The sequence below is a fragment of the Ostrinia nubilalis genome, chromosome 30 (assembly GCF_963855985.1).
Source record: "Ostrinia nubilalis chromosome 30, ilOstNubi1.1, whole genome shotgun sequence".
Lineage (NCBI taxonomy): Eukaryota > Metazoa > Arthropoda > Insecta > Lepidoptera > Crambidae > Ostrinia > Ostrinia nubilalis.
The window spans coordinates 5,527,636-5,554,291 of record NC_087117.1 but is presented as its reverse complement, the minus strand read 5'-3'; the positions used below and the strand labels follow the sequence as shown (position 1 = coordinate 5,554,291).

General features: G+C 37.1%; 1 protein-coding gene across 1 annotated transcript in view; it reads left to right on the top strand.

The window, feature by feature from the left end:
• Positions 1-22,919, top strand: part of LOC135086097 (synaptic vesicular amine transporter) — a 48,772-nt gene extending 25,853 nt beyond the window's left edge. The window contains exons 3-13 of the mRNA XM_063980864.1: positions 3,632-3,787; positions 4,545-4,677; positions 16,032-16,090; positions 16,570-16,691; positions 17,342-17,486; positions 18,384-18,485; positions 19,117-19,251; positions 19,861-19,952; positions 21,640-21,823; positions 22,254-22,387; positions 22,643-22,919. Coding sequence (XP_063836934.1) covers positions 3,632-3,787; positions 4,545-4,677; positions 16,032-16,090; positions 16,570-16,691; positions 17,342-17,486; positions 18,384-18,485; positions 19,117-19,251; positions 19,861-19,952; positions 21,640-21,823; positions 22,254-22,387; positions 22,643-22,708 — 1,328 coding nt within the window. The 3' untranslated portion in view covers positions 22,709-22,919. The remainder of the gene's footprint in view (positions 1-3,631; positions 3,788-4,544; positions 4,678-16,031; positions 16,091-16,569; positions 16,692-17,341; positions 17,487-18,383; positions 18,486-19,116; positions 19,252-19,860; positions 19,953-21,639; positions 21,824-22,253; positions 22,388-22,642) is intronic.
• Positions 22,920-26,656: the final 3,737 nt, after the last annotated feature.

The window sequence follows — 26,656 nt, the reverse complement described above, 5'->3', positions numbered from 1 at the left end:
TAACCTATAACAATAAAAGGGTTCTTAATTCAATATAATGATTGTCACCTCATTAGAAACTCAAATCGAATCTTCATAAATGCGAAATACCACTCACTGATTAATCACGAAATCACAGAAACCATAACACCTACAAATTTGAAATTTGGCTGGTAGGTTCCTTATAGGGTGTAGACATCCGCTAAGAACGGATTTTACGGAACCCCATCCATAAAGATGTAAAACGGGGTCCAATTTTATGAAGTCGTGGGCGGTCGCTACCTACTCGCTATATTAAGTCGAACATTAATTTCGAACTCTTCCTATGTTCTTCTGATTAATTTCGTTGCGGGTCCAATGACAGTTTAACTTTCCCCGGTACAAACTTGACCTTCATTGATTGGGTTTTTAAGGCGGTCAAGCTGTAGATCCGGCCACACAGGAGTTGCAGCGGTGGGAGGGAACGAGAGGTGGGAATAGTCCCGTTGGTGCTGATAGATACGCAGTTTCCCACTGTGGACTTCACTTGATCAGTCCAGCGCAGTCCGAAGATGGCCTGCCACGCGATCGGGAAACTCGGCCTTCATTGGCTGATTTTTTTGGTGCAGTCCTGTTGTCCCCCCTGCTTGGCCCCCCTAGGGGAGCCAACAGGATTTCGAAATCCTGTTGTCCCCCCTGGCTAGGGGAGACAACAGGACTAGATTTTTAATCAATGATTTGAGGACTGTTGTCCCCCCTGGCAAAAATTATTTAAAAGCCATAAATTTTTATAGCATAATTTATGAAAAACTGAAGTATTTGACTGAATGCCAAATTGCCAAACTGAATACCTAAACGTTTGTCAAGGTAATAATTACAATTTTGATAGGTATTGGTGCCGGCCGGTATTAACTAACACTTACAAACTTGAAATTTGGCAGGTAGGTTTCCTTATAGGGTGTAGACATCCACTAAGAACGGAATTTACCTATTTATTAAAGGATTGAAAATAATATGACGAAATCGCGGGCGGCTGCTAGTTGAATCACTGTCACTGAGCAAGTAATTTGTTGAATATTATGATTAACTAGCTGTGCCCGCGACTTCGTATGCATGAAAACCCGTTTTCGCAACATTTTTCATTTTTGCTCTGCACCTATTACTCGTAGCGTGATAGTATATAGCCTATAGCCTTCCTCAATAAATGGGCTATCTAACACTGAAAGAATTTTTCAAATCGTACCGATAGTTCCTGAGATTAGCGCGTTCAAGTAAACAAACAAACTCTTCAGCTTTATAATATTAAGTATAGATTTAAAATTATTCAGTTTTAGCATCCTACCTACTAATATTGTAAGTAAATGCGGAACTTTGTGAGTATGGATGTTTGATACTCTTTCACGTAAAAACTACTAAACGGATTTTTACTTACACTTGATAAACTTTACAGTACCTAGATAATATTTTTTATACATGAGAATAGCATAATAGAGGTACTTAGCTTTTGCCTACGGCTTTGTCCGCTATATGTTTATATTTATTTATAAAAAAAAGATAGTTACTTTCGCATTTATAATATTATTTAGTAGGGATAATTCATAACGATTCTGTCAAAAGCAAGTAAAGCAGATTTTGAAATAGTCTGAAATAGTACCGGTATCGGTACCAAGAACTTATATTTTTTTCGTTATCCAAATGTTAATTATATTATTTGACATACGTTTAGGTATTCAGTTTGGCAATTTGGCATTCATTCAGGTACTCCAGTCCTTCTTAAATGTTATAAAATTTTATGGCTTTTAAATAATTTTTGCCAGGGGGGACAACAGTCCTCAAATCATTGATTATAAATCTAGTCCTGTTGTCTCCCCTAGCCAGGGGGGACAACAGGATTTCGAAATCCTGTTGGCTCCCCTAGGGGGGCCAAGCAGGGGGGACAACAGGACTGCACCGATTTTTGTCAGTGATAAAGCTAAATCCTTGCAGCGGTGAGAACGAGAAGTGGGAATAGTCTTGTATTAAATCCTATTGCCGTTAAAACACCAAAATACAAGAAATTATATTGGAAGTAGCTTAGTTTATAACCTCGTTTACTACTACTTACCACGTTCAAAGATGTTCTAATACATTGTGTCAACTTTTATACTTTATGTTTAGGGTTCTTTGAAAGACGTTATTAGTGGATACGTCACACGAATTTCATGAATAAACTACATGACATGTGTTTAAAAACTAACTTTCAAAAAGCTTTAGTAAAGTGACCAAAAATTTTAACCTAACTTTAAGAAACCAAACTTTATGCAAACCTTCTTTCTGAAAACCTGACTTTTGAAACGCAAAATTTTGAACACCCACATTTTTAAAACCTAAGTTAGTTAATTTAAACATAACTTTCTGAAAACCGAACTTTTTGAAAACTTAAATTTTCTCAAAAACAAACTTTCGTATTTATTTTTAAATATGACGTCCATTGATTTAATCTAACACGTAATAATAGGACGGACGACCTGGCTTTCAGTCTTCACATGATAAAATAAATAAATAAATAAATTCTTTATTGAATAACTTATTGACAGTCTGTTTAAAAATAACTGCACAATTAAAATAAAATTAAGATGTCATACGCCCGTATTCACAAACGATGCTAGCTTCGTGAAGCAGCAAATCGAACGCACAGCGTTGAATAGAGCTCTGTGATTGGTTCGTGTATCACCCTGTGAGTCCACGCGCATTGTGAGACCTCATAGTAATATTTGTGAATACGGGCGATAAGAGCTTAGAAAAATAATACGGAACCCTATACAGGCGTTTCGCTCGCACTTATCCAATTTTTACAATCTTAGTCGGGATGCTGTCGTAAAATTGTATGGCTACTTACCTTCTTACTATGTGGTTTATTGTGAAAGATAGGTATTAGTCCGTACCAGTAGAATAGGCCATTTTTCTAACAAATAAAGTAAAAAACAAGGTGGACCGACGACATCATAAAGGTAGCAGGAAGGCGCTGGACGCAGGCCGCTACCAACTGGGCAACATGGAAAGCATTAGGGGAAGCCTATGTTCAACAGTGGACGTCCTATGGCTGAGATGATGATGATGATGATGATGATGATGATGATGATGATGATGATGATGATGATGAAGAAATAAAAAAACGTCGACACCTAATAGATCGTTTCATCCACGAAGACGCGCCCCACCAATGTTTGGTCACGGTCGCGCGGGGTGCGGGGAGTTTTATCCGAGGGATCCGACCGTCATTATTGTAGTGTGCGTGTGCACTCATGGATCATTTAGCGTGTACCGATAACATTCAAACATTAGCGGAATAAGGGTGGGGCGCGTCTTCGTGGACGATCTATAACTGTCTATGTAGCCACTAGCCTTTGCCCGCGGTTTCGTTCGTCGCGCATCCGTTCCAAGAACTACAAAAAAACTGAAATGTTTTTAACTCACACAAGAATACTCAATATCGCCTAAGCGTATTTTACGTAGAAAGGTAGAAATAAGGTTACTTACTCTTTCTCTTTCGTACTCTTTTTATTGGTCCTTCGAGCCGGATTACTAGCTCAAGACGATGGAAAAAAATTGATGCTATCGGTTGGTGTACGTTAGCAAGGATTATTATGCGCTAAACGGATGAACAAATTTTGATAAAGTATTTTGTCCACAGTGCCCATCATCCCGGAGTTCCTCTACGACATCCGCCACCCCGACGCGCCCCTCTCTATGTCACTGGACGAGATCACCACCCCCCCACCGCCGCCTACACCGTTCTGCCCCTGTGAGAGAAACGTCACCTACCCGCCACTGGAAAATGTCACTCAAGGTAACTCCTGGGCCACATACACCGCAGTAACCCGAACATTCGCGCTATCGTTATGTGTGTCCAAGTATTCGCGTACACTTCGGTGCTTTTTATGGTTCCGTAGCCAAATGGCAAAAAACGGAACCCTTAAAGTTTGCATATTCGCAAGACTTCACTCAGCTGTCGCCCGAATGCTATTGCGATGGGCTCAGGTGTAATAGAGAATTATAAAGTCATTCAGAGTCTCCACTACTGGAGGAAGATACTAATATTCCAGAGGCAATTAAGCATTTGGGAAGGCCTGATGTTCACATTATTTCTTCCTTGGTTGCGTTTTACGATATCTACAATGCATGATTTTATCCTACTAATATTATTAAAATTTTAAATGCCAAAGTTTGTGAAGATGTATCTCTTGCACGTAGAAACAACTGAATGGATTTTATGAAACTACAAAATACATCAGAATAATATGCTACAATAAGATATTGTGATTTTTATGTGCACGGGCCGGAAGACGTAGAGTGGTCAGGCCTCCCATTAGGTAGACCGACGATCTGGTGAAGGTCACGGGAAGAACCTGGATGCGGGCAGCGCAGGACCAGCCATTATGGAAATCCTTGGGGGAGGGCTTTGTCCAGCAGTGGATGTCATTTGGCTGAAACCAACGATCGATTTTCATGTGCAGCTGTTTTTTGCATCCCGCTTCGGAATAGCACCTTATAACTGATTTTGAAAAGGCTGTTTCCATAAAACTAACGACTTTTTCTTCTTCCAGTCAACATCACAGCCGAGAAAGAGGCCAGACACCAAGAGCTGATCCACGAAACGGTAGCAGTGGGCGTCATGTTCGCCAGCAAGGCCCTCGTGCAACTGCTGGCCAATCCCTTCGTCGGACCTCTAACTCACAGGTAAACTCTTAAGCTTTAACCACACCAACGCGTGCAGATCGCCAGCGCCGGCGATTTAATTTAATTTACCCACAGGTAAACTCGTTGTACCTACCTCTTAATCGTAGGTTACTTTAACTTGACATACCTTTTTACTATAGGTAACTACAGCTCGTCGTACCTCTTAACCATAGCTAGCTTTAACTCGTTGTACCTCTTAACCATAGGAAGCTTTAACTTGTCATACCTCTTAACCATAGGCGGCTTTAACTTATCTTACCTCTTAACCCAGTTGTTCCTGAAACATCTTTTTACCTCAGATCTGAATGAATTTCACATATTGTTTTCAAAATGCGACTACTTGGACGAAAAAAATATTTAAAAAAAAATCCATTGCTTGGAAATTTCGGAAAATGGCGTTCTTTTAAAAGGACGCTAGCAAAATGTACTGCTATTACAATGACTAGAAAAATGAACCAATACTTACAGCTTAACATAGATTTATTGAGAAGTAGTTATATGGAAGTTTTCAAAGAAAGATTTGGGATCAATGTAACATTACATTTAGGACAGTAAAAGTTAGCTTTTTTATGGCATAAAAAACAGCGCAGTTGAAATTATATCTATACCTTATTATATGGTCCTTTCCGTCAAAGCGTGAATTTTCACGGAAATTTTGAGATATTCGTGTTGCTTTTCGGTTAGTTTTTTTTATAGCTTTCCAGTAGAGCTGTTGCAACACTTCTGCGAAATTGAAGAAAATCATATGTTGTCATGTCAATCAGAGTTATGTAAAGCCATGTCTAATCGGTGGCAAATCAATGAGAAGTAGGCCATTTTTTCCTTCATCTTCACCAAACACTGATTCAAAGTACTGTAGCGGATTCCACTGCGAAGCAGCAGTCTGCATATCAAGCCATAGCTCGAAGGATGGATTTATATCTCGCGCCAGCCAACTGTATCGTTTGTTTTTTGAAACAGTTACATCCGATTCTGAAGTCAAATTCGATAAACTTGCAACAGAACTGTGTGTCGATTCTGTTGATAAAACACGCCTGCGTTTTGATAACGAAGAGAGCGGCATATCATCTTCTTCATCTTCACGTTACTACTCTCTTTTATATGAAAACAGATTTCCGCCTGTGCCCGCAGCTGTGACCCAGGTAAATTGTGCAAAGTTACTTGGTTTTGATCACCTGAATCCTCGTCAGTAACATCAGCGTTGCAATTTTCAGGTGGCAAAACAATGATAGAATCAGGCACTTCCTCTTCGTCGTCCTCTTCCAGCTCTAAAACTATTTCATTCAATGATAAAGGCCGATTTCTTGCCTTATCTCTCGATCAAAAATAATACGTACGATAGTAGTACAATTTGCTATTGGTCGTTTAAAAGAACGGCAATTAAAACTGCACAAAATGCGAGTATTTTACAATAATTTAAGTAAAATAATAATTTCATTTGAAAATCATATTGTTTTTCTACTTAGTTTTAAACGAAATAAACGAATAAAGCATGCTTGTATAATTAAATAAACATACCTGAATTTCTCCATAGTAAACAGTTATTTATAAATAAAGAAATATTATATTACATAACGAATTACACGAACGATGAACTAAGTGTGCGCTTTGTACACTCAACACGTATCGAATGAACATAAAAATTTTATTTCTATGTACCCTCATTGTTTATAATAATTTTATTTATGCGGTGTCCTTTTAAAAGTACGATAGCAACAAGTGGGTTAACCATAGGTAACTTAGCTCGTCACTCATACCTCTGAGAAACAGGTAAAACGAGTATATTTATAGCCACAGAACAACTAATTCGCCCCCTAAGATGATTCCCAAACATCCCGTACTATGTGTATTCGTTTATATGCCTAATTGTCCCTTTAACCCTTAATTTGGCAGACTCATTATTTATCAAAAAATAAAAATACATCGTCGGATTTATGTTCTTAGGGTTATTTATAGGTCAGAAAAAAATATATAAAAAATCGGAACTTCACCAAATAGAAAAAAAACAATGTTCATCCCGATGAACACTACCAAATACATGGAGAATTTTAACTGTTCATTGGGGTGAACATTGCCAATTTAGGGTAGCGGCATTAATTTAAAACAATTATTCATATAAAAAGTAAAATTTATATTATCAAATGCTTTTTGGTGCACAAAATAGTAAGAAATTAACTATTACCATACAATTTTGTGTGATCGTTGAGGTAAAACTATGTTTGGGTCATTCCACAAAAATATGTCAACTCTTAGTCAGCGCCACATTTCACATGGAATATTTGTTAATATTTTATTCCAAAATTGTTAAATAACAGCTCGCAATGTGTTTTATTCATCACCCATTTATATTTTCTAAAACTATTTTAAAAAAATCTTAAATTCCTTTTAAATGACCCAAAACGTCATTCCCTAGGCAGGTCCGTACTCCAAAAGTTTGTATTTTGGAACCTATATTTATAGAAACATCAACTTGATCCTTTGTTTTAATTAACGAATAATCTATTTAAACGTACATTACACCAAATTCTATTAATATTTTGCGGTTTCAATAAACAATAATTTGATTTTCTTAAGTTGAAAAAGTGTCTACAGCTTTTAGCGTCATTCCCTCGCTACGCACTGATTTTATAATTTTTCGCTTTAATATGTATTTAGAGTGATTGACATTTAGTTGAGTTTAAAGTACGATACGAAGTTATCCTCAGACTATACTGGCTTTGCGGCAGCCGTTCTTTGAATAAGTGCAAACGTGCCAGTTGTTGTGGAAACATGTGTTGATCCAGTCACTTCGTCAGTCCCTAGTTGAGTAGCTTTATTGAGTGCAATAGGAAATTGAATTATAATTTAATAGTATTTACGTGTGGATTTTCGGCTATTTTCAGCACATTGTGTTAAGCATCTTATAATATAAAGTTAATCTGCATTTGTGTTAAGTTTTACTCCAAATCGTCAGTTCCTAGACCGTCAGGCCCTAGCTTTAAATGGCACAAGGGACTAAGTTAGTAGTTAGGGAATGACGTTTTTTATACAGCGATAATAACAAAACAACTACATTAAGTATATTAACTTATCATAAATGTTAAGGTTAAAGTTTTATACTTTATTAAAAGTCATTATAAGAGTAGTGTAATATGAAAAAATTGAAAAATTATAATTTCTCCTAAAATAACGCATAAAGTGACTGGCCCTTTTAGACATAACATAATTAATAAATAAACTATAATTTACACTAATAAAGTATTCAAAAGCATCTTAAAAAAGTTTAGGACAAAATGACGTCGAAATTATACAGATTTTTATGGAATGGCCCTTATAAACGTTAAACGGGTCATTCCATAAAAATCTGTATAATTTCGACGTCATTTTGTCCTAAACTTTTTTAATTTTGTTATTATCGCTGTATAAAAAACGTCATTCCCTAACTACTAACTTAGTCCCTTGTGCCATTTAAAGCTAGGGCCTGACGGTCTAGGAACTGACGATTTGGAGTAAAACTTAACACAAATGCAGATTAACTTTATATTATAAGATGCTTAATACAATGTGCCGAAAATAGCCGAAAATCCACACGTAAATACTATTAAATTATGTACAATTTCCTATTGCACTCAATAAAGCTACTCAACTAGGGACTGACGAAGTGACTGGATCAACACATGTTTCCACAACAACTGGCACGTTTGCACTTATTCAAAAACTGGCTGCCGCAAAGCCAGTATGGTCTGAGGATAACTTCGTATCGTACTTTAAACTCAACTAAATGTCATTCACTCTAAATACATATTAAAGCGCAAAATTATAAAATCAGTGCGTGGCGAGGGAATGACGCTAAAAGCTGTAGACACTTTTTCAACTTAAGAAAATAAAATTATTGTTTATTGAAACCGCAAAATATTAATAGAATTTGGTGTAATGTACGTTTAAATAAATTATTCGTTACTTAAAACAAAGGATCAAGTTGATGTTTCTATAAATATGGGTTCCAAAATACAAACTTTTGGAGTACGGACCTGCCTAGGGAATGACGTTTTGGGTCATTTAAAAGGAATTTAAGATTTTTTAAAAACAGTTTTAGAAAATATAAATGGGTGATGAATAAAACACATTGCGAGCTGTTATTTAACAATTTTGGAATAAAATATTAACAAATATTCCATGTGAAATGTGGCGCTGACTAAGAGTTGACATATTTTTGTGGAATGACCCATAAAGAAAAAGTCATAAATTTTTTTTCATATAACTTAAAAGTGGACAAGTCGCACTAAATAATAAAAAAACAGCTCCCACATTTATAAAATATATTCTTCAGGGTTTAAATAAAAAAGTAAAAATGATTTTAATCAAAAATATTCTTTGGAACTTTGAATCTACAAACAACCGCTAAATTAAAATATGTAATTATTTAGCATGAAAATTTAGAAAAAAATTATGTCCACTTTTACCAGTAACAAAACATTATTCTGATATTACATTTCATGCAATATACAGTATTAAGCTGCCAACATCCAAAACAAAATAAAAAAATACTCTAAATAAAGAAATTAGTCCACTGAAATTAAATTAAGCAAAAATAAACGTTTCATAGCTTATTTGACAACGTTCACTGGGATCTTATTGTTAATAAACACCTTCGCATTCATTCACACACTCACCTTTTTTTGCGCGAACTCTGTTCCGCCTTAAAGGCAATAAATAAGGTAAACGGCTACTAGTTCGTGATAGTACGTAAGTTCGTAAGTTTTTTTTCTAGCTCAAATAATAAGCAAATGGAATATTATTTATAAAAATTCTTCATTACTACAAAAACTCTATTATTTAAGCTATCTAAAAAACCAAGTACCAACATTGTGGCGCCAAAAATGAGAGCAATACGAAGCTTCAAACTCTCAGAGAGCCAAAAACAGCCGTGCGGCTTGCAAAGGTTGCTCTCACCGTAAGGTTAGCGCTCCAACTTCTTAAGCTTATAAAAAGGCGAAGGAACGTCCATTTAAATAAAACTTGTAAAAGTGGTTTCATGTGTTCCTTGACAATTGATTTGACTTAGAAAAAAGTTATATGAAAACGTAGAATTCCTTTGAAATTGCGATTAATTGACTCACGAAATAGCGTACATATTATTTTTCGGGTGTCCCCTATTTCGTGACACTACCGATTCAAGGATATTATGGATAACATTTTGATGCTTGGTTTTTAAATAATTATTTATAATAATTTAAATGTAAGTTATGAAACAAATAATGCATTTATTTAAGTTTCTCATGACCTAAATTCGGTATATGTTTCGTTCACTAGAATTTATATGACACGAGTTTGAAGTTCACATATATGACCAATTTTAAGATAAATTAGCATAAGTAGTACCAGCATAATTTTGGTTTTATTTCGATTTGTTTTATTTATCTTTGTTTATTTGTATTGTATATGGGATAGATAATAGTTAATTGACACATTTTGACAATAATCCATGAATTTTACTTGGGGAATTTGGAATAATCAGTATCACGAAACAAGGAACCGTATTATTGTTACTTTTTTCCAAGTTCGTGATATATAAATGTATGGTGTTAGGTACTTTTATGACACACACCATCAAAGAAATCGACATATTTTTTAGTTTTTAATACTTACCTACCTAAGAAATTAATTAATTACTTACTTTTTATTATGAGTCATTGGCGTATCTGGGATTATTTTCAGGGGGGGGGGCTACCCTCACTTGAAACAGCTCCAGGGGTGGGATTATGGGGAGAAGGGGGGGGGGGTTACAAATCAAAATTTTATGGGTACGAAGGGTAATTCCCGTTGGTAATTCCCCCCCACATTTATAATGGTTAATATAAATATTTTCACATATCGCTAGAATGGATACGAGGGGGGGGGGGGGTTAAGTCCCCCCCTCTACATTTCTAATGGTTATATAAATATTTTCACATATTGTTAGAATTAACAAATCAAAATGTTATACTAGACACATTATTTCTTATGAATATTTCAGGTAAGTAATATCGCCAATTTCACATAATTATTTTATTCTAAATTTTTATTATCGTTTTTAAATTTATTAAACCCTTAATCATTATTAAAATATCTTAACTGTATGCATAAAACCTTATCCCGAAATAGGGGACATGAGTTCACGAACTTAGAAACAGAGCAAAATTTTGTCACGAAACAGGATCCAAACAAGAGGTCCGCAGAACAATTAATATAAAAAAAAGTTCAAACTATATAACTATAAATTATGTATTAACTTACTGTCAAAAGACCAAAGTTTAGCATAAAAAAGCTTTCATACTGATATCATGCTTGGTTATTTTTAAATAAAATGTTAAAGTCGTAAGAGCCTTAATATACCGAAGTAGGGGGCACTTACCTTAAGCCATCGCAATTTTTCCTTATTTGCTCACCGTTTAGACCTACCCTGGACTACGACAAACTTTTTAAAACCAAAATCAGCTCAATCGGCCTAGCCGTTCTCGAGTTTTAATCAGACTAACGAACATCAATTCATTTTTATTTATACAGGGTGTTAGGTAAATGGGTATATGAGCCGACACTAGCCCATGTTAACATGGTCATATAAATGGTATGGTGAAGTCAGAAATTTGATATCATCATTTAATATTTTTTTAATTTTCATACAAAATAAATTTTATAAAATCCGATTTGTATGAAAATTAAAATAATTAAAATGAAGATATCAATTTTCTGACTTCACCATACCATTTATATGACCATGTTAACATGGGCTAGTGTCGGCTCATATACCCATTTACCTAACACCCTGTATACAGGGTGTTGATTTCAATACCCGCCATATTTAGGGAGTTGATTAAGTAGCTTATTCTGATCACGAATCAGCAAAAAAACTGACTTCAATTTTTTTTTAAATTATATTTTAAATATCTACGATTTCCATAATCGACCACTACAGTGCAGAATAGTCCCCCAACGCAAACGGCGCGCGGCGCTCACCCGGTGACCCGGGCAAGCGCTGCGCCCCCCGTCCCACGCCCCACTACCCGCGCTCGCCCATGAGTCAGTCAACTATCAGCCACAATCAGCTGTGAGTTCAACGACGACTACTGGACGGAGCTTAATCCAAATCTACCCTAAAAATGTAATGAGTAAATTAGTTACTTACACCTTATCACGTTACGAGTTTATTTTTTGTTCTAAAAACTAATTAATTAAGTAGGTCTTTAATAAAAAAACCTTTTACACGAATTTGCTTCCTTCCGCAAAATAAAAATTTTTACAGAACCTAAATTTTTTTCTATTAAACCATGCTTTTATGTGTGTGATAAGCTTGTACCTACTTATCATTCAAAAGTACTGTAAACAGATGACAATAATGCTCTTTCATTACTATTACTTATTCTGTGCTTTCATACAGGTTCGTTATTCCTTACATTTCTAGCTCTCTACCTTAATAACTTTTACGTCTTTACGATAGTAATTATTAAAATAAAACTTAACTTACAAGAACAAGACAAGATTTTGTTTTTAAACTCGATTGATTTCAGTATCTAAACAAAATTTCTATCATTTAGCACTTCTTTCATTTAAATACAATAATACCGACCGCCGCACGGATATCGGGCTCGCACTTCGCTCATCTTCGTGTTTCGGGCGTCATCGGCGCTCAATCGTGGATCATCGATTTTCTCCATTCATCTTTCATCAGTCCGATTTTGCTTCCCACGTCGAGAGGCTGCGCGCACGCTCCGCGAAATCTAGCTCGTATTTAGAATTCCTAGTACTCTATCGCTATTTCTTTATTTCTTGCCTTGTAACATCAACTTTTCTCTTCCTCTCTGCTTGATAAATGTTTTCAAGTACATAAACTTCTTACTACCGTTACCGTGTTCTATCTCTGTAAAAAAATATTTTAAAATAATAACGTAATTTAATTTCTATCGGCGTTTAATTTAAATTCCCTGAACGACTGTTAGGCTGTTAGTTAGGTTCAGGTTAAACTTCCATTCTTCATAACTTACATAAAATAATTCATCATCATGTTCGTGATTATTTTAAATGAACTTAATTAACTTAATTTCATTACTTACACGAAATAACTATCAAAATGTATTGATATTCTTATCGTTTTAATAATAACGATTGAGCTACTACAAATCATTTACATTTGAGTATTTTGGAAGCTTGCTATAAGAGCATTAATTATAATAGGACGGATCTTTAGTTAACAAAGATCTTCGGTCATCGAATGTGCTTTTCTAATTGCAAATTTGCGATTTTTGATTGTTTTCTCGTGCGGTTTTGAGTAGTTAGTGTGTGAACGTGTGATAGTGAGTGTGGTAATAGTGAGTGAGTGTTAGGAATATGCCTAACCATACGTACAGTGCTCGTGAGTAGATACGTAAACATGGTTTACTGTTACGGGAGGGCACGTGGAAACGCATCTGAAGTCGCATCGGTAAGTACCTAGCTCTAAACTTAAAGGACATTCCTTTTTAATGTAGGAAGTGAATAATCTGGTAATTTTGTGTAGAAAATACTCCCGCCGTCGCGGTAGGTAGTGGCGGAAAGCGCTCCAATACACTCACACACACATAGGAAACAGCAAACTAATTTAAAACGAACTTTAACTTTAGTTAGTCAAAGAAAAATACCTATTTACACTACTAACTTTACGTATCCTTCAGTAGACTATCCAACATGATAAGCGAGCGATCCGCGTAGCTCGATGGGTGCCCGTGCCACAGTAAACGTATTGCATTATTGCGAGCCATAGTACAGTTGATGTTGCACGGAAAATATTCGCTAAAAATTCCACTTTCGTTTGTAATTTATTTTTTGGTGGATAATGCGTTTATGTAAGTCATAATATATCACCTAAATAAATATGGCGAGTATTGAAATCAACACCCTGTAGATAGATAGATAGATAAACACCTTCGCATTCATTCGCACACTCACCTTCTTCTGTACACACACAACCTATACGCTCACACTCATCATACACACGACACACACATTCACACTTCAGTCTTCTCTGTTAAGCTATTAATATGTAAGTTTAATGCATGCACGTCTATGTTATTACCTTATATAACGCCATTCGTTCCGGGGGTGAGGCCTGGTGACCCGTAGCACAGGTTTCTCTTTTAAAACCTATTTCAGGCACCAGTCCCTCGCATTTTAGGTTAGAAATCCTTGGCTTAGTTTCTTTGTTTTGTGTACCTAAATTGTGAAGGGTAATAAATATTTTTTGATTTTTGATTTTTTTTTTTATTTTTTTTTATATTTAAGTAAAATTAAAATAAATTCATAAAATTCATTTATTTTTGCAAATAGGCTTTAAAAAAGCGCTTTTACACGTTCCAATATTAACCCTACCACTGCTTCGGGACAATAAATGGGCCAGTGCTGAGAAGAAGCAGCGCAAGAAACTCAGTCACTATTGTCAGCCTCCTTTTCAAGGTTTTACAGTCTTTAAAATATACAAATTATAGTCATAAGTATTAATGCGAGCTAGGTAGTTAAACATTCCAAACATTTTTATCCTTTATATAATCATCAACTTTATAGTAGCCCTTTTTCATTAAGGTGCTTTTGATATGTGCTTTAAATTTATGAATGGGCAATTCTACAACAGTTTGTGGTAATTTATTGAAAAGTTTAATACATTTCCCCATAAATGAATTACCAATCTTGTGCAGTCTGAAATTTGGAACGGCAAGTTTATTTTTGTTTCTTGTATTGAACTTGTGTAAATCACTCTTTCTAGTAAATTGCTCTATATTTTTGCGAACATATAAAAGGCTTTCATAAATGAACTGTGAAGCTACTGTCAGTATATTAATCTCCTTAAAGAATTCTCTCAAGGAAAATCGGGGTCCAAGGTTATAAATGGCCCGCACTGCTCTCTTCTGCAGAACGAAAACAGTTTCAATGTCCGCAGCTGAGCCCCACAACAATATGCCGTATGACATTATACTATGAAAATAGCTAAAATAAACTAGCCTTGCCGTTTCAATGTCAGTTAATTGCCTTATCTTTCTCACTGCAAAAGCAGCTGAACTGAGCCTTGCTGACAAGGTTTCAATATGAGGACCCCACTGAAGTTTAGAGTCTAAAGTGATTCCCAAGAATGTTGTGGAACTTATGCTATTTAATGGTTCATTCTTCACCATCAATTGTGTGGGAACCTGCCTCACATTAGGTAAGGTAAATTTAATGCACTTAGTTTTGTTTGCATTTAACAATAAGTTGTTAACAGTAAACCAATGCAAAACCTGTGAGAGTGTGTCATTTATATCATCAAGGTTTACTTTACCTCTATCAACTTTGAAAATGTGAGATGTGTCATCAGCAAATAACACAATATCACATAGATCTTTTACAAAGTAGGGAAGGTCATTAATATAAATAAGAAATAGCAAAGGTCCCAATATCGATCCCTGTGGCACACCCATGGTAAGAGGTGCTCCAGAAGACTCAGTTCCATTAATACAAACTTTTTGCTTTCTGCCTGTGAGATACGAGTTCAACAGATCAAGTGCCTCATCCGAAACACCATAATGTCGCAATTTTTTTAGTAAGGTTTGGTGGTCTACACAATCAAACGCTTTTGAAAGGTCACAAAAAATACCAACAGCGTCTTTTTTACTCTCCCAAGCATCAAAGACGTGTTTCAGTAGTGCTACTCCAGCGTCAGTAGTACTTCTACCTTTGGTAAAACCAAATTGTTTATTGTGAAGTAATTTGTTGAAAATAAAATGAGAAAGAATTTGATGAAATATAATTTTCTCAAAAATTTTGCTAAGTACTGGTAAAATAGAAATCGGCCGAAAATTAGAGGGGTCACATTTATCACCAGCCTTAAACAATGGGATTATTTTACCTAATTTCATTAAACTAGGAAAGCAACCTTGATCAATGCATGTGTTAAAAATGAATGCAAGGTGAGGAGCTATGGTGTCAATAATTGTCCCAATAATACTGACAGAGATTCCCCAAAGGTCCTCGGTTTTTTTCATATTCAATTCTCTGAAGGTTTTAATTACTGTATTACAATCTATATGCCTGAACTGGAGTAGAGACTGGCACTCGGTGACATTAGATTTTAAGAGAGACTCTGCAAGAATTGGCGATGAATTCAATGCTTTAGTTGTTTCGGACGCAATGTTTGAGAAGAATGTCTCAAATGTGGTTGCAACATCTGTATCTGAATTTATAACTTAATTCCCGACTAACTAACAAAACTCGTTGTACCTCTTAACCATTGGTTGCTCTAACTCGTCGTACCTCTTTAGCATGGTACTTTCAGCTCGTTGTACCTCTTGACCATATTTAAGTATTTGTAAGTTAAAACCATCCGTTCTTTTCAGAATCGGCTACAGCATCCCCATGTTCACCGGTTTCATCCTGATGTTCCTGTCTACCTTGAGTAAGTCTGCCGACATCACACAAGATTATTAGTTATTAATTATTTCAGCCACAGGACGTCCACGACTGGATATAGGCATAGGCCTCCCCCAATGACTTTCAAATTGACCGGTTAGCAGCGACCTGCATTCAGTGGCTTCCTGCAACCTGGCCTGCACTCCAGAAACTAGCTAGTTATTTCTATTATATTGAGGGTGAAATTTTTTTTGGGATTTGGAATATCATTGCCAGAACATTGATGTCTTTTGTCTGGACCACTAAAGAATTTCGCCGTTGTTGCGGGTCTGTGAGTTAAATTTTCCCCCGGGACAAACTTGACCTTCACTGGTTGGGTTTTATTGGCGGTCAAGCTGTAGATCCTGGCTACACAGGAGTTGCAGCGGTGGGAACAAGAGATGGGAATAGTCCCGTTGATAGTGTCTCAAGTGTCTGGTCGCTAAGAATTTGAAGTTTTTACTAAAATCAGCTGTTTTTCCACAGTCTTCGCCTTTGGCCGTTCCTATGGTGTTCTATTCGTGGCCAGAGCTCTCCAAGGCATTGGTTCCTCCTGCTCCTCCGTGTCTGGCATGGGAATGCTGGCTGAAAGATACCCTGATGATAAGGTGAGTCCAGGATTGTCCTTCACAAACAGGATTTTTAAGTAGTTGGAAAATATTTATTGCCTCGGTAATTTTTCATTGTGAAAATCTATCAGAGGGGACTAGAATCTTGACCTTTAGTTTGCAAGGCGACTGTTAAAACTATGATGGTGCACCTATGTATAATTCACCCCCAAATCCTATACGCCGAACTATCCTATAGATGATACACTGAACTGTCCTCACCAAACTCATTGACAGGGGGGCGCCACCATCGTTTAACTTTATAGCTTCCAACATGGCAAAAATCGGAACCAGCGATCCGGTATTGACGGTGGCGCCCCCCTGTCAATGTCACGTGTGGGACAGTTCATTGTATTGGTTCTATACGCCAGTATGACATACGCGCACAGATACAAACTGCTTACCGCTAGATGGCGTTTTACTTTTTTTTTAACTCGCGGTGGTTAAGTTTTTATCGTACTGAAGTAGTCTGGGACAATGTTCTTAAGATATACATTTAGTTAATCTTGACAGTGGTTTAGTTTCGCCTACTTCTCAAGATACTTTTTGGTACTTGAACATGAATTCAATTCTAACTTAAGGAATTATTTTTCTCAAGGTTTAAAACGAAATCCATGACGTGACCTAACTATAAACTCTTGCATCCACAGGAGCGTGGCAACGCGATGGGGATAGCTCTCGGAGGTCTGGCGTTGGGGGTGCTCATCGGCCCCCCATTCGGAGGCCTGATGTACGAGTTCGTTGGCAAAACTGCACCGTTTTTGATGCTGTCGGCTCTAGCTTTGGGAGATGGATGTAAGTAATTTAAAAAGCTATGCTCGGTGTTTCTTTTCGAGATCGAATCAGAAATGAGGAGATCCGTAAACGAACTAAAGTCGCTGACATAGCCCGACGGATTAACAAGCTGAAGTGGCTATGGGCAGGGCACATAGTACGCAGAACTGACGGTTGATGGGGCAGCAAGGTTCTGGAGTGGAGGCCGCGTACCGGAAAACGCAGCGTGGGACGTCCACCCAGAAGGTGGACCGATGACATCATAAAGGTAGCAGGGAAGCGCTGGACGCAGGCCGCTACCAATCGATCAACATGGAAATGGGGGAGGCCTATGTTCAGCAGTGGACGTCCTATGGCTGAAATGATAATGTTAATGATGATGAATTTAAAAAGGGATTTCAACGTCCCTTTAATAGGTTTTTCGCTTCAATCTCGGAAACTATCCGTTCTAAAGACATGACCACTATTAGCAAAAAAAAAAGCTGATTAAGCTACAAGCAACCAACCATCAAGGTTTATTATTTTGAAAAACTCTCCTTTCCACGCTGGCTCAAGGGCTACGAACAGGGAATTTTGATATTTTTACCTAGTCTTAACTAGTCCAAACAAAGATACGAAGTCAAAAATTGTGTTCCAAATATTTCTCTCTAACTACTTCTTCTTTGACTAAAGCCCTGTCTGTGAGCACGTAGAATTTTGTCCAATGACCCCAAGCTACCCATCCTTATCGCTCGCGCGTAATTATATTGCTGTCGCGACTGTGCGACGGGCGCCCGCAGTGAGTGTGCTCACAGACCAGACTATAGCCTATCGTAGTCTATGAATCACCCCTGCCTATGCACAAGGGACAAAAATTTGACACGAAAATAAATATTAGGTATTCAGCTTATAACTTAATGATGTTTGTCTTCTCCCCAGTGCTTCAACTGATGATCTTGCAGCCGGGTGTGGTCCGCCAAGAGTCGGACCCGCCGTCTCTGAAGGAGCTGGTCTGCGACCCTTACATCCTCGTCGCTGCTGGTAAGACTTGAGTTTTTCATAATTTTTATAGAGGAAGCTTTTATTCTGCATTCTTACCTGATGGAAAATGATGAACAGGCTGGGAATCGAGCCCGGGACCTCTGGGTCTGAGTCAAGTAGTCTTACTACTTCACTACAGAGGTGGGCATTAAGCAAAAGCAAATAGTGGATTTGGTGTACACTCCTCATTATACCTGGCCAAACTGCTTGGGGAGGCCTGATGTTCGCATTTTTATCCCTCAGTCGCTTACGACATCCGGATCCACGAGAAAAGTAGGGGTGATCCTATTCTACTGTTCTGGAACCATAGTTCAGTTGTTCAGTCTGCACATATTTGATGTAGTTGAATTTGGTTATTCTTCTTACCGTTAGATATTTCCTGGCAATTAGCTGTGACTGAGTTTGTTCCGGCGTTTCTTCTCAGCGCTTGCCATATGTTTGTCTCGAAGCGCTGGTAGGGCCCAAAAGATAAGGAGACATTTTTTTATTTTTTTTTATTTTGATAGCTGTGTTGTTATTGTAGTTTAAATATTTTTCACTTTCTTCTTTCCTTGATGATACAGTAACGTGTAGTAGATCATTTTAAAAGCCTAAGTATTTGCATTAATTACTTTCACCCTCTTCTCCTCAGGAGCGATCACGTTCGCCAACGTCGGCATTGCAATGCTGGAGCCCAGTCTCCCCATCTGGATGGCTGACACCATGGAGGCTCGTCGCTGGCAGCAAGGAGTGGCTTTCCTGCCCGCTAGCATCTGCTATCTGATTGGTAAGCTATTGTCAGGTTATTTAGTCTCAACTGCAGGAGCAGGACCCTCTCTAAGCCAGAAAAAAGCAACTGGATAGCCGACAGTGGAGGCCCGTCGATGTCAGAAGTGAGTAACAGTCTCACCTGCCAACCTGTTGGCATGTCATCATCAGGTCATTTAGCCTTCATTGCAGTAGCAGGACCCTCTCTTAAGCCACAGGCAAATGCAAGATTTGGCTTACACTCTCGACGTTGGCCAGACGGGTAGGGGAGGGCTGATGTTCGCATGTTTGTGACTTTTTCGCCTTTATGACAATTTTCAGAGGGAAAAGGAGGAATTAAAATTATGTATAATTATGTACAGCATGGTGGACCGACGACATCATAAAGGTAGCAGGAAGGCACTGGACGCAGGCCGCTCCCAACCGGGCAACATGGAAAGCATTGGGGGAGGCCTATGTTCAGCAGTGGACGTCCTATGACCGAGTGAGATGATGATGATGTACAGCATGTACTTGTTCAATAACAAAAGAGTACTGCAAGGAAATAAAAACTTATAATTATGATTTATTATAATCCAATTATCTCCTGTTATAAGGCAAATAAATAAATATTATTCTATTTATCCAGGAACCAACCTCTTCGGACCTCTCGGCCACAAGATGGGCCGCTGGCTGGCCGCCTGCTCTGGACTGCTCATCATTGGAATCTGCCTCATATTGGTATGTCAAAACCACTAGAATGTTGTTTAAAGCTCATATAAATAAACTACACTGAACTGTCCCACCAAACACATTGACATGGGGGCGCCACCACCGTTCAAGTTTATAGTTTCCAACGTGGAAAATATTGGAATCAGGGATCTGGTATTGACAGGCCTGTTCATCTCCGCGAGTTTACATCGAAAACAAAACACGCACGATGGCCCACCTACAGTACCTCTAGTAGGAAAAACTTTCGAGTTCGTTTCGTTGCGTATTCAAAGTGTCATCGAAAAATTTTGTATGAAAAATTAAACAGCGCCCCCTATATTATAGCCGCCCTAGGGGGCGCTGTTTAATTTTTCATACAAAATTTTTCGATGACACTTTGAATACGCAACGAAACGAACTCGAAAGTTTTTCCTACTAGAGGTACAGGATACTATTCGACAAGGCCTCACATACGAGCGAATATTGACTCACGCACGCGTATTCTTGTGTATGATAGAAGAAAATAAAGAAAATGGTGTACTAAATACTGTACAGTATTTTACTGCCTAAATAATAATAAAAACACAGAATGTATTTTTTTAAGTTGCCTCAAGGCACTGAGAGGTAAATAAGTAGTTAATATTATTCATGATAATTCATGCTAAATCATGTATTTCCTCCGCCATTTTCCGCAGTTTGGCACCTCACGTCACATCATTTTACCGAAGTCAGCCCTATACAAAAATGGTGCTTGACTCTTGAGACAAGCTAAATTACACCATATGTTAATGACATTGAGCATACATTTATTTAAATACCTTCGCGAAGTAAAAATTCTGTACGTAGTACTTATTATTATTCTGTGGTATTGACGGTGGCGCCTCCCTGTCAATGTCACGGGTGGGACAGTTCAGTGTATTTCATCTATAGCAGACTATTGTCAACTCGGAAAGGGATCAACACCGTATCGCCTTTCGCAAGCTGTCATCGCCTTTCGCGCGCTGTCAATCGCGAGGCGAGGCGTTTACGTTACGTTGCGGATAAGGGCCCTCGCCCACGGCGACTTTTTGTAGCGATGCAGGCGCGCTACTGTATCAATTCTGTAGTGCGTTGCAAATGCGACTAAAGTCAGTCAACGTGGGCGAGGGCCTTAGCGCTCCTACACACGACGCCGCCACCGCGTCGCCGCCGCGCCGACGCTGCGCCCCTACACTGTTCATACGAGCCGCGTAAAACCCGCCGCCGCGCCGCCACCGCGCCATCAAAGCATAATTTCGCTGGCGTCGCGGCGGCGGCGCGGCAGCGGGCTTCACGCAGCTCGTATAAACAGTGTAGGGCCGAGGCGACGGCGCGGCGGCGGCGCGGTGGCGGCGTCGTGTGCAGGAGCGCTAAGGTAATTATGCGTTGCAGTATGAAGTTTCATACAAAGAATACTGACCGCCTCAAGTTGATACGGATAAGTTCCCTTTCCGGGTTGATTATTTGCTACGTCCTTTATTATATTTTTATTAGATTGTCTACAATTACATGACAGGCTTAGCCTAGCGTAGAAATCTCAGTTACTTTATGAACTGAAGCGTATGTCAGTACAACCTTAGCATTAAACGGGTCTTTAAGGAAAAGTATGTAGGTACAACAATGCAATGTAAAATGTTAAAGTTGTTAAATAAACTTTTATTATTATTATTATATTATAAAATATTATTTACCTTCCTAGATCCCCATGGCCCGTAAACTGGAGCACCTCATCATTCCCAACGCTGGGCTGGGCTTCGCCATCGGCATGGTAGATTCCTCCATGATGCCGGAGCTAGGTTTCCTCGTGGACATCCGCCACGCAGCGGTCTACGGTTCCGTGTACGCCATTGGTGATACTGCGTTCTGCTTGGGATATGCTGTTGGTGAGTTACAAGTCGACCATAGCCCAAAGGCATGACTACCAATTCGAGATTCAAGCGACGTTAGTTCGATTCCCGTCTACTAAGATCTTCCATGGTGTGACGGCAACAGAGCTGGTTCAGAGGTTTTGGGTTCAATTCCCAGTGGAATAAAACTTTTGGTTCGGTTTCATTGCTGGTAAGGCTTGACCTAAAGCCATGTGGCTAGGCTACATCTTACTTAAGTTTGTCGCCATAAAAATAATGTTACCAGCATTGTTGTGTTACGACTATGAGACAAGATAGTTCTTCTGTGATTGAGGATTCTTGGTGAAACTCTCGGCATTATTTTTCAAATCAAATCAAGCCATTTCTTTGGTCTATCAGGGAGATACAGAATACTGTGTAAAAATTAGACTTTTAGGGTTACTAAATTAATATTTTTTTTCCTAAGGACCTGCATTCTCTGGAGCTCTGGTCAACAGCATCGGCTTCGAATGGATGCTAGTCATCATTGCAATCCTGAACTTTGCGTATGCTCCGTTCCTTCTTCTGCTGAGATCACCGCCAGCGAGGGATGAGAAACAGGTACGTTCATCATCAAGTCTCCACTGCAAGAGCACGACCCTCTCTAATTTACTAGAGACAATGGACGATTCGGCCTACACTCCCCACGCTGGTCAGACGGGTTGGGGAGGCCTGATGTTCACATATTTGTCTCTTAGTCGCTTACGACATCCACTAAAAGAGTGTTGGTGGACCTATTCTACTCTGACGAAACCACACAGCTAAAAATGAGATCAAATACCTACCACCTTATCATTAATATTCTATGATTTTCAGAGCTTGATCATCAGCGACAAGTCATCGGTACGCTACGTCAGCTACCAAAACGAGGAAGAAGAATAAAGCCCGCCAAAACCGCCGCCATCTTGGATACCGCCGTAATGTCATTTTCTTTTTTATTGTCTTTGGAGTGGTGTTGCTGTACAAAAATATGAGGTTTGCTTAGCAAATATAATAATAAATAGCGACGTCTAAGGAGTGTACAACCTGCTGTAGTGTTGCCAAAATATATTCAACGATATTATAATATATTTATTGATTATGGCAATATAGAATATAAGTTTAAGAAGCTTGTAACTAGTGAGGAAAGCATATTATATTATACACATATTATAATATAATATTAATATTATATATTTACAATACATTATACTGTAGATATTGCCCAAATATTCATATATTTGCTAATCTAAATTAAAATATAACAAATACAAATTAATCGCATTAAGGAATCATCGAAATTATTATTTTTTAAACAATAACAAACTAAATTTGTACAGGTAATTTACAAACTTAAAAACTATACTATATACAAAAAAAAAATACAATATTTACAAAAAAGGAAAATAAAAGTTAAATTAAAAAAGTATCCCTAACCCCAGATCTGTCGGTGAGGTTAGCGGTGCCCAAAAGGCTGGCAGCGTTTCCGCGTTGGATCGCTAGGCTTAAACGCTGGCCAAGGTAGAACCCGGCCTTCTGGTCACCGGTGACCTCGATGATGCGGGAGGAAAGCTCAGTGAAAAGCTTTTTGGCCTCCGGGCCCCAAGGTCCCAGCGTTTCCACGCCGAAAGGTACAAAACGGTAGCAGCTGTCTAAAGCGGAATATTTGCTTTTTTTCAAAGATTCCGCTGAAGCAGCCGCAGCGCCTGCAGCCCTCGACGTGGAAGGCACATGGGAGGGGGCAAGAGTGTCGCAGCAAGTCGCATCCCAGACCAATGCCCGACCCTTAGACCAGGGAATTAATGTCATACCGTCGGGCCTTTTACCATCATCTCGACAGATACCTAAGGGTTCAAGTACTGCCGGGATACGAATTGATGTAAAGGCCCGACGTATGATGTCATTAAGACTTGCATGGCGAGGAATGCGACCTGCACTTTTGACGCAGGAGAGGCCATGATGACCAAAGCTATCCACTGAGATCCCGCAACGACAGAGGTGGGGATGGGTGTAACTAATTCCAAGACGCAAAGAAATTAGCACGGAAAGTGAAGTGTTGTCTAGGACAGTCCCGATATTGGCTGAAGGAACAATGTTCAGCCAATATCCGGACTCTCTTTCAGCAACAGCAATGAGACGAGCACGGTGTGTATCATCTCTACCATGAAGTATATTTATTAATATCACAATTGTGTAATTAGGAATCACAGTTAATGTAGTACTTTTATCTCTTTACTATTGCAAATTTGCAAATATACCTACTTGCATATCTTCATAACACTACGTAAACCTTTTAGAAACTAATATTGTGATTCCAATAAAATTACATATATCGCCACTTAGTCAGGGTGTATCGTAGGAATGAAATAATACAGAACATATCTATATTTACCCACATATTATACGTATAATGTTATTCAATATCTTCCTTTTCTTGTAAGAATAACTTGCAAAATATTCTCTGTTTCCACAAACTTAGTACCCAGTCGACATTTGAAAATGCATATATTATGGAAAAACACATTGTACATTATGTTAATAATACAACACAATGATCGATTCAGCCAATCATAGGTTTTGTCTTGTGATTGGTCTAAATATTAAAATTCAACCAGCGCAAAGTCACATTCTTTGCTTCAAAATTAATATAGTTTTGAGCTACGAAGTAGTAGACATGTGAAGGTAATGCGAACATCTAGGGACTGGAATTTACTACCTGTTGATATACGATTATAATAATATCTACAGAAATGGCAGTTAAAATCTAGTAAAAATCTTAAAACGTGTCGTACTCTGTCGTAAATTTTATTATATTTATTTACGATTAATATGAATAATTTATACTCGAATCATTTTGCATACGTGACTTTGACAATATTGTTTGATATATTTTAATATATAATTATATACCTATTATACATTAATAATATATTGTGATTATACAATAAAAAACCCATATTTATTGTAGACAATAATGCATTTGTGTGGCTACCTTTTTAATGCCAAATTGTTTGACGTTTCGGACTTATATAGCTAAAATGAAATAATAATATAATGACAATAAAATTATTTCTAGACCACGTGTTATTGTAGCACTTTTCGATTTTTTACAATTTCTGGGTAAAGGACCAACGCAATCTATAACAATATTTTTTTGACAATGATTATGGCATGATAGAGCTTATATTATTATACATGTATAACTCATTTATCTTGTATATAATTAGCGTATAGTGTGTGCAAGAATATTTTATTGTACTCGTTTATAAATTAGGTATATTGAGAAGTTTCTTTATCTTGACTATTTCAGGTTTTATTATAATGTGTAATAATAATTTTGTGAAAAAATATTTTTATTTATAATCTTAGAGTGAAATTCATCGTGTGTCACCAAATATAAATAAATGATCGAGTGTAATTTTATCTAAGCATTTATATTGTTTTGAAGTAGAATTAGTTTAGAATAGTCTTAAAATCAGCTCTAAGTACATTAAAAATTTCAACAAAAAATACGAAAGGAAAATAAAAATATAGGGTTTTTGTTTAAATGCCTAACAAAACATAACAAATTTTCGAGTTGTCAGTATTCACAAGCAAAATTTCTGGAATATACATATACCTAATAAGGTATACTTAGTAGGAGTATACACCTAAGGTTTTTGTGCTTGATAGTATAATAATAATATAATAATGTATCTAATCTAATATTCCATGATTTACCCCAAAAAGTACCTACTAAGGAAGTAGTATGAAATGTGTGTGTAGAATTTCAAATATGCTTATACATTTATTATACTTGACTCTAGTGAATATTGTGTGTATATTCTTAAGAAAATGAGTAAGTATTCATTCTTTATCTCGATTAATAAGATGGAAGCAGTTTCTCATGTGTATTTCTTACAAAATAAACATTTAAAAGACGTAAAAGTACTTAATCACAGCTAATAATTTACATATCTCAAACTATAATAAAAAATAGACATTCTGAAATAGAATTAATTCTGTCATCTCTAGGCTCAACCTTAGTAATTGGTAAATTAATATGGCAAAAAATATTACAAACTACTTGCATTATTTTTCACTCTTGTAAGAAGTATTGAGGAATATATTTACGTATGGCTGCGTAAATGGTTTTTATTCAACATGACGAAATTGCGTCCATTTTATTATTAGTTAGTGATATTTTATTTTATTTACGTGACAAGATATTTATTTTAATATAATCTTATGATTCTAATTCAGTTTTAAGTATGTAATCTTATGTTGTTTTCTATTTACTGCTAAAATTATTTTCTTAAATGTTTACACATTCATTATTTTAATATAATATTGTATAAATAAGAGTATCAAATATATAATCACATAATCTTCCAGTGTTAGATGAAGAAAATAAACATTTGAGTAGACAACTACGATAACACTACTCATTATTGTCATTATTAAACATCACAATATTATTTATAATAATGATAATCAACATTCTAGATCCATTATTCATCTCAATCAAGTTATATTATTTAAATTGGTATCATACTTACGCAGTTTTATTCATGTAGAAATAGTGGCAAGTCAAAAATGCTTTTTATGTGTAGTAAAAACTATGAAATAATATTGATAAGTTAGTTATAATAACAAGCACTTGTGTTAGATCATTCGTTTATATTTGGTGATGATTATTATTTTAAGTGTAATGTCTAATGATACGCCATAGCTGGGTTCGGGTCCTTTTAGTCTCTCGTATATTTTTATATTAAAATATTATTTTGAGTGTCTGAATGATAAGTAATTTTATAACTCTGATCTTAGATTGTCAGCGTTTAAGAGATCTATCTATCTAGAATAATAATGATT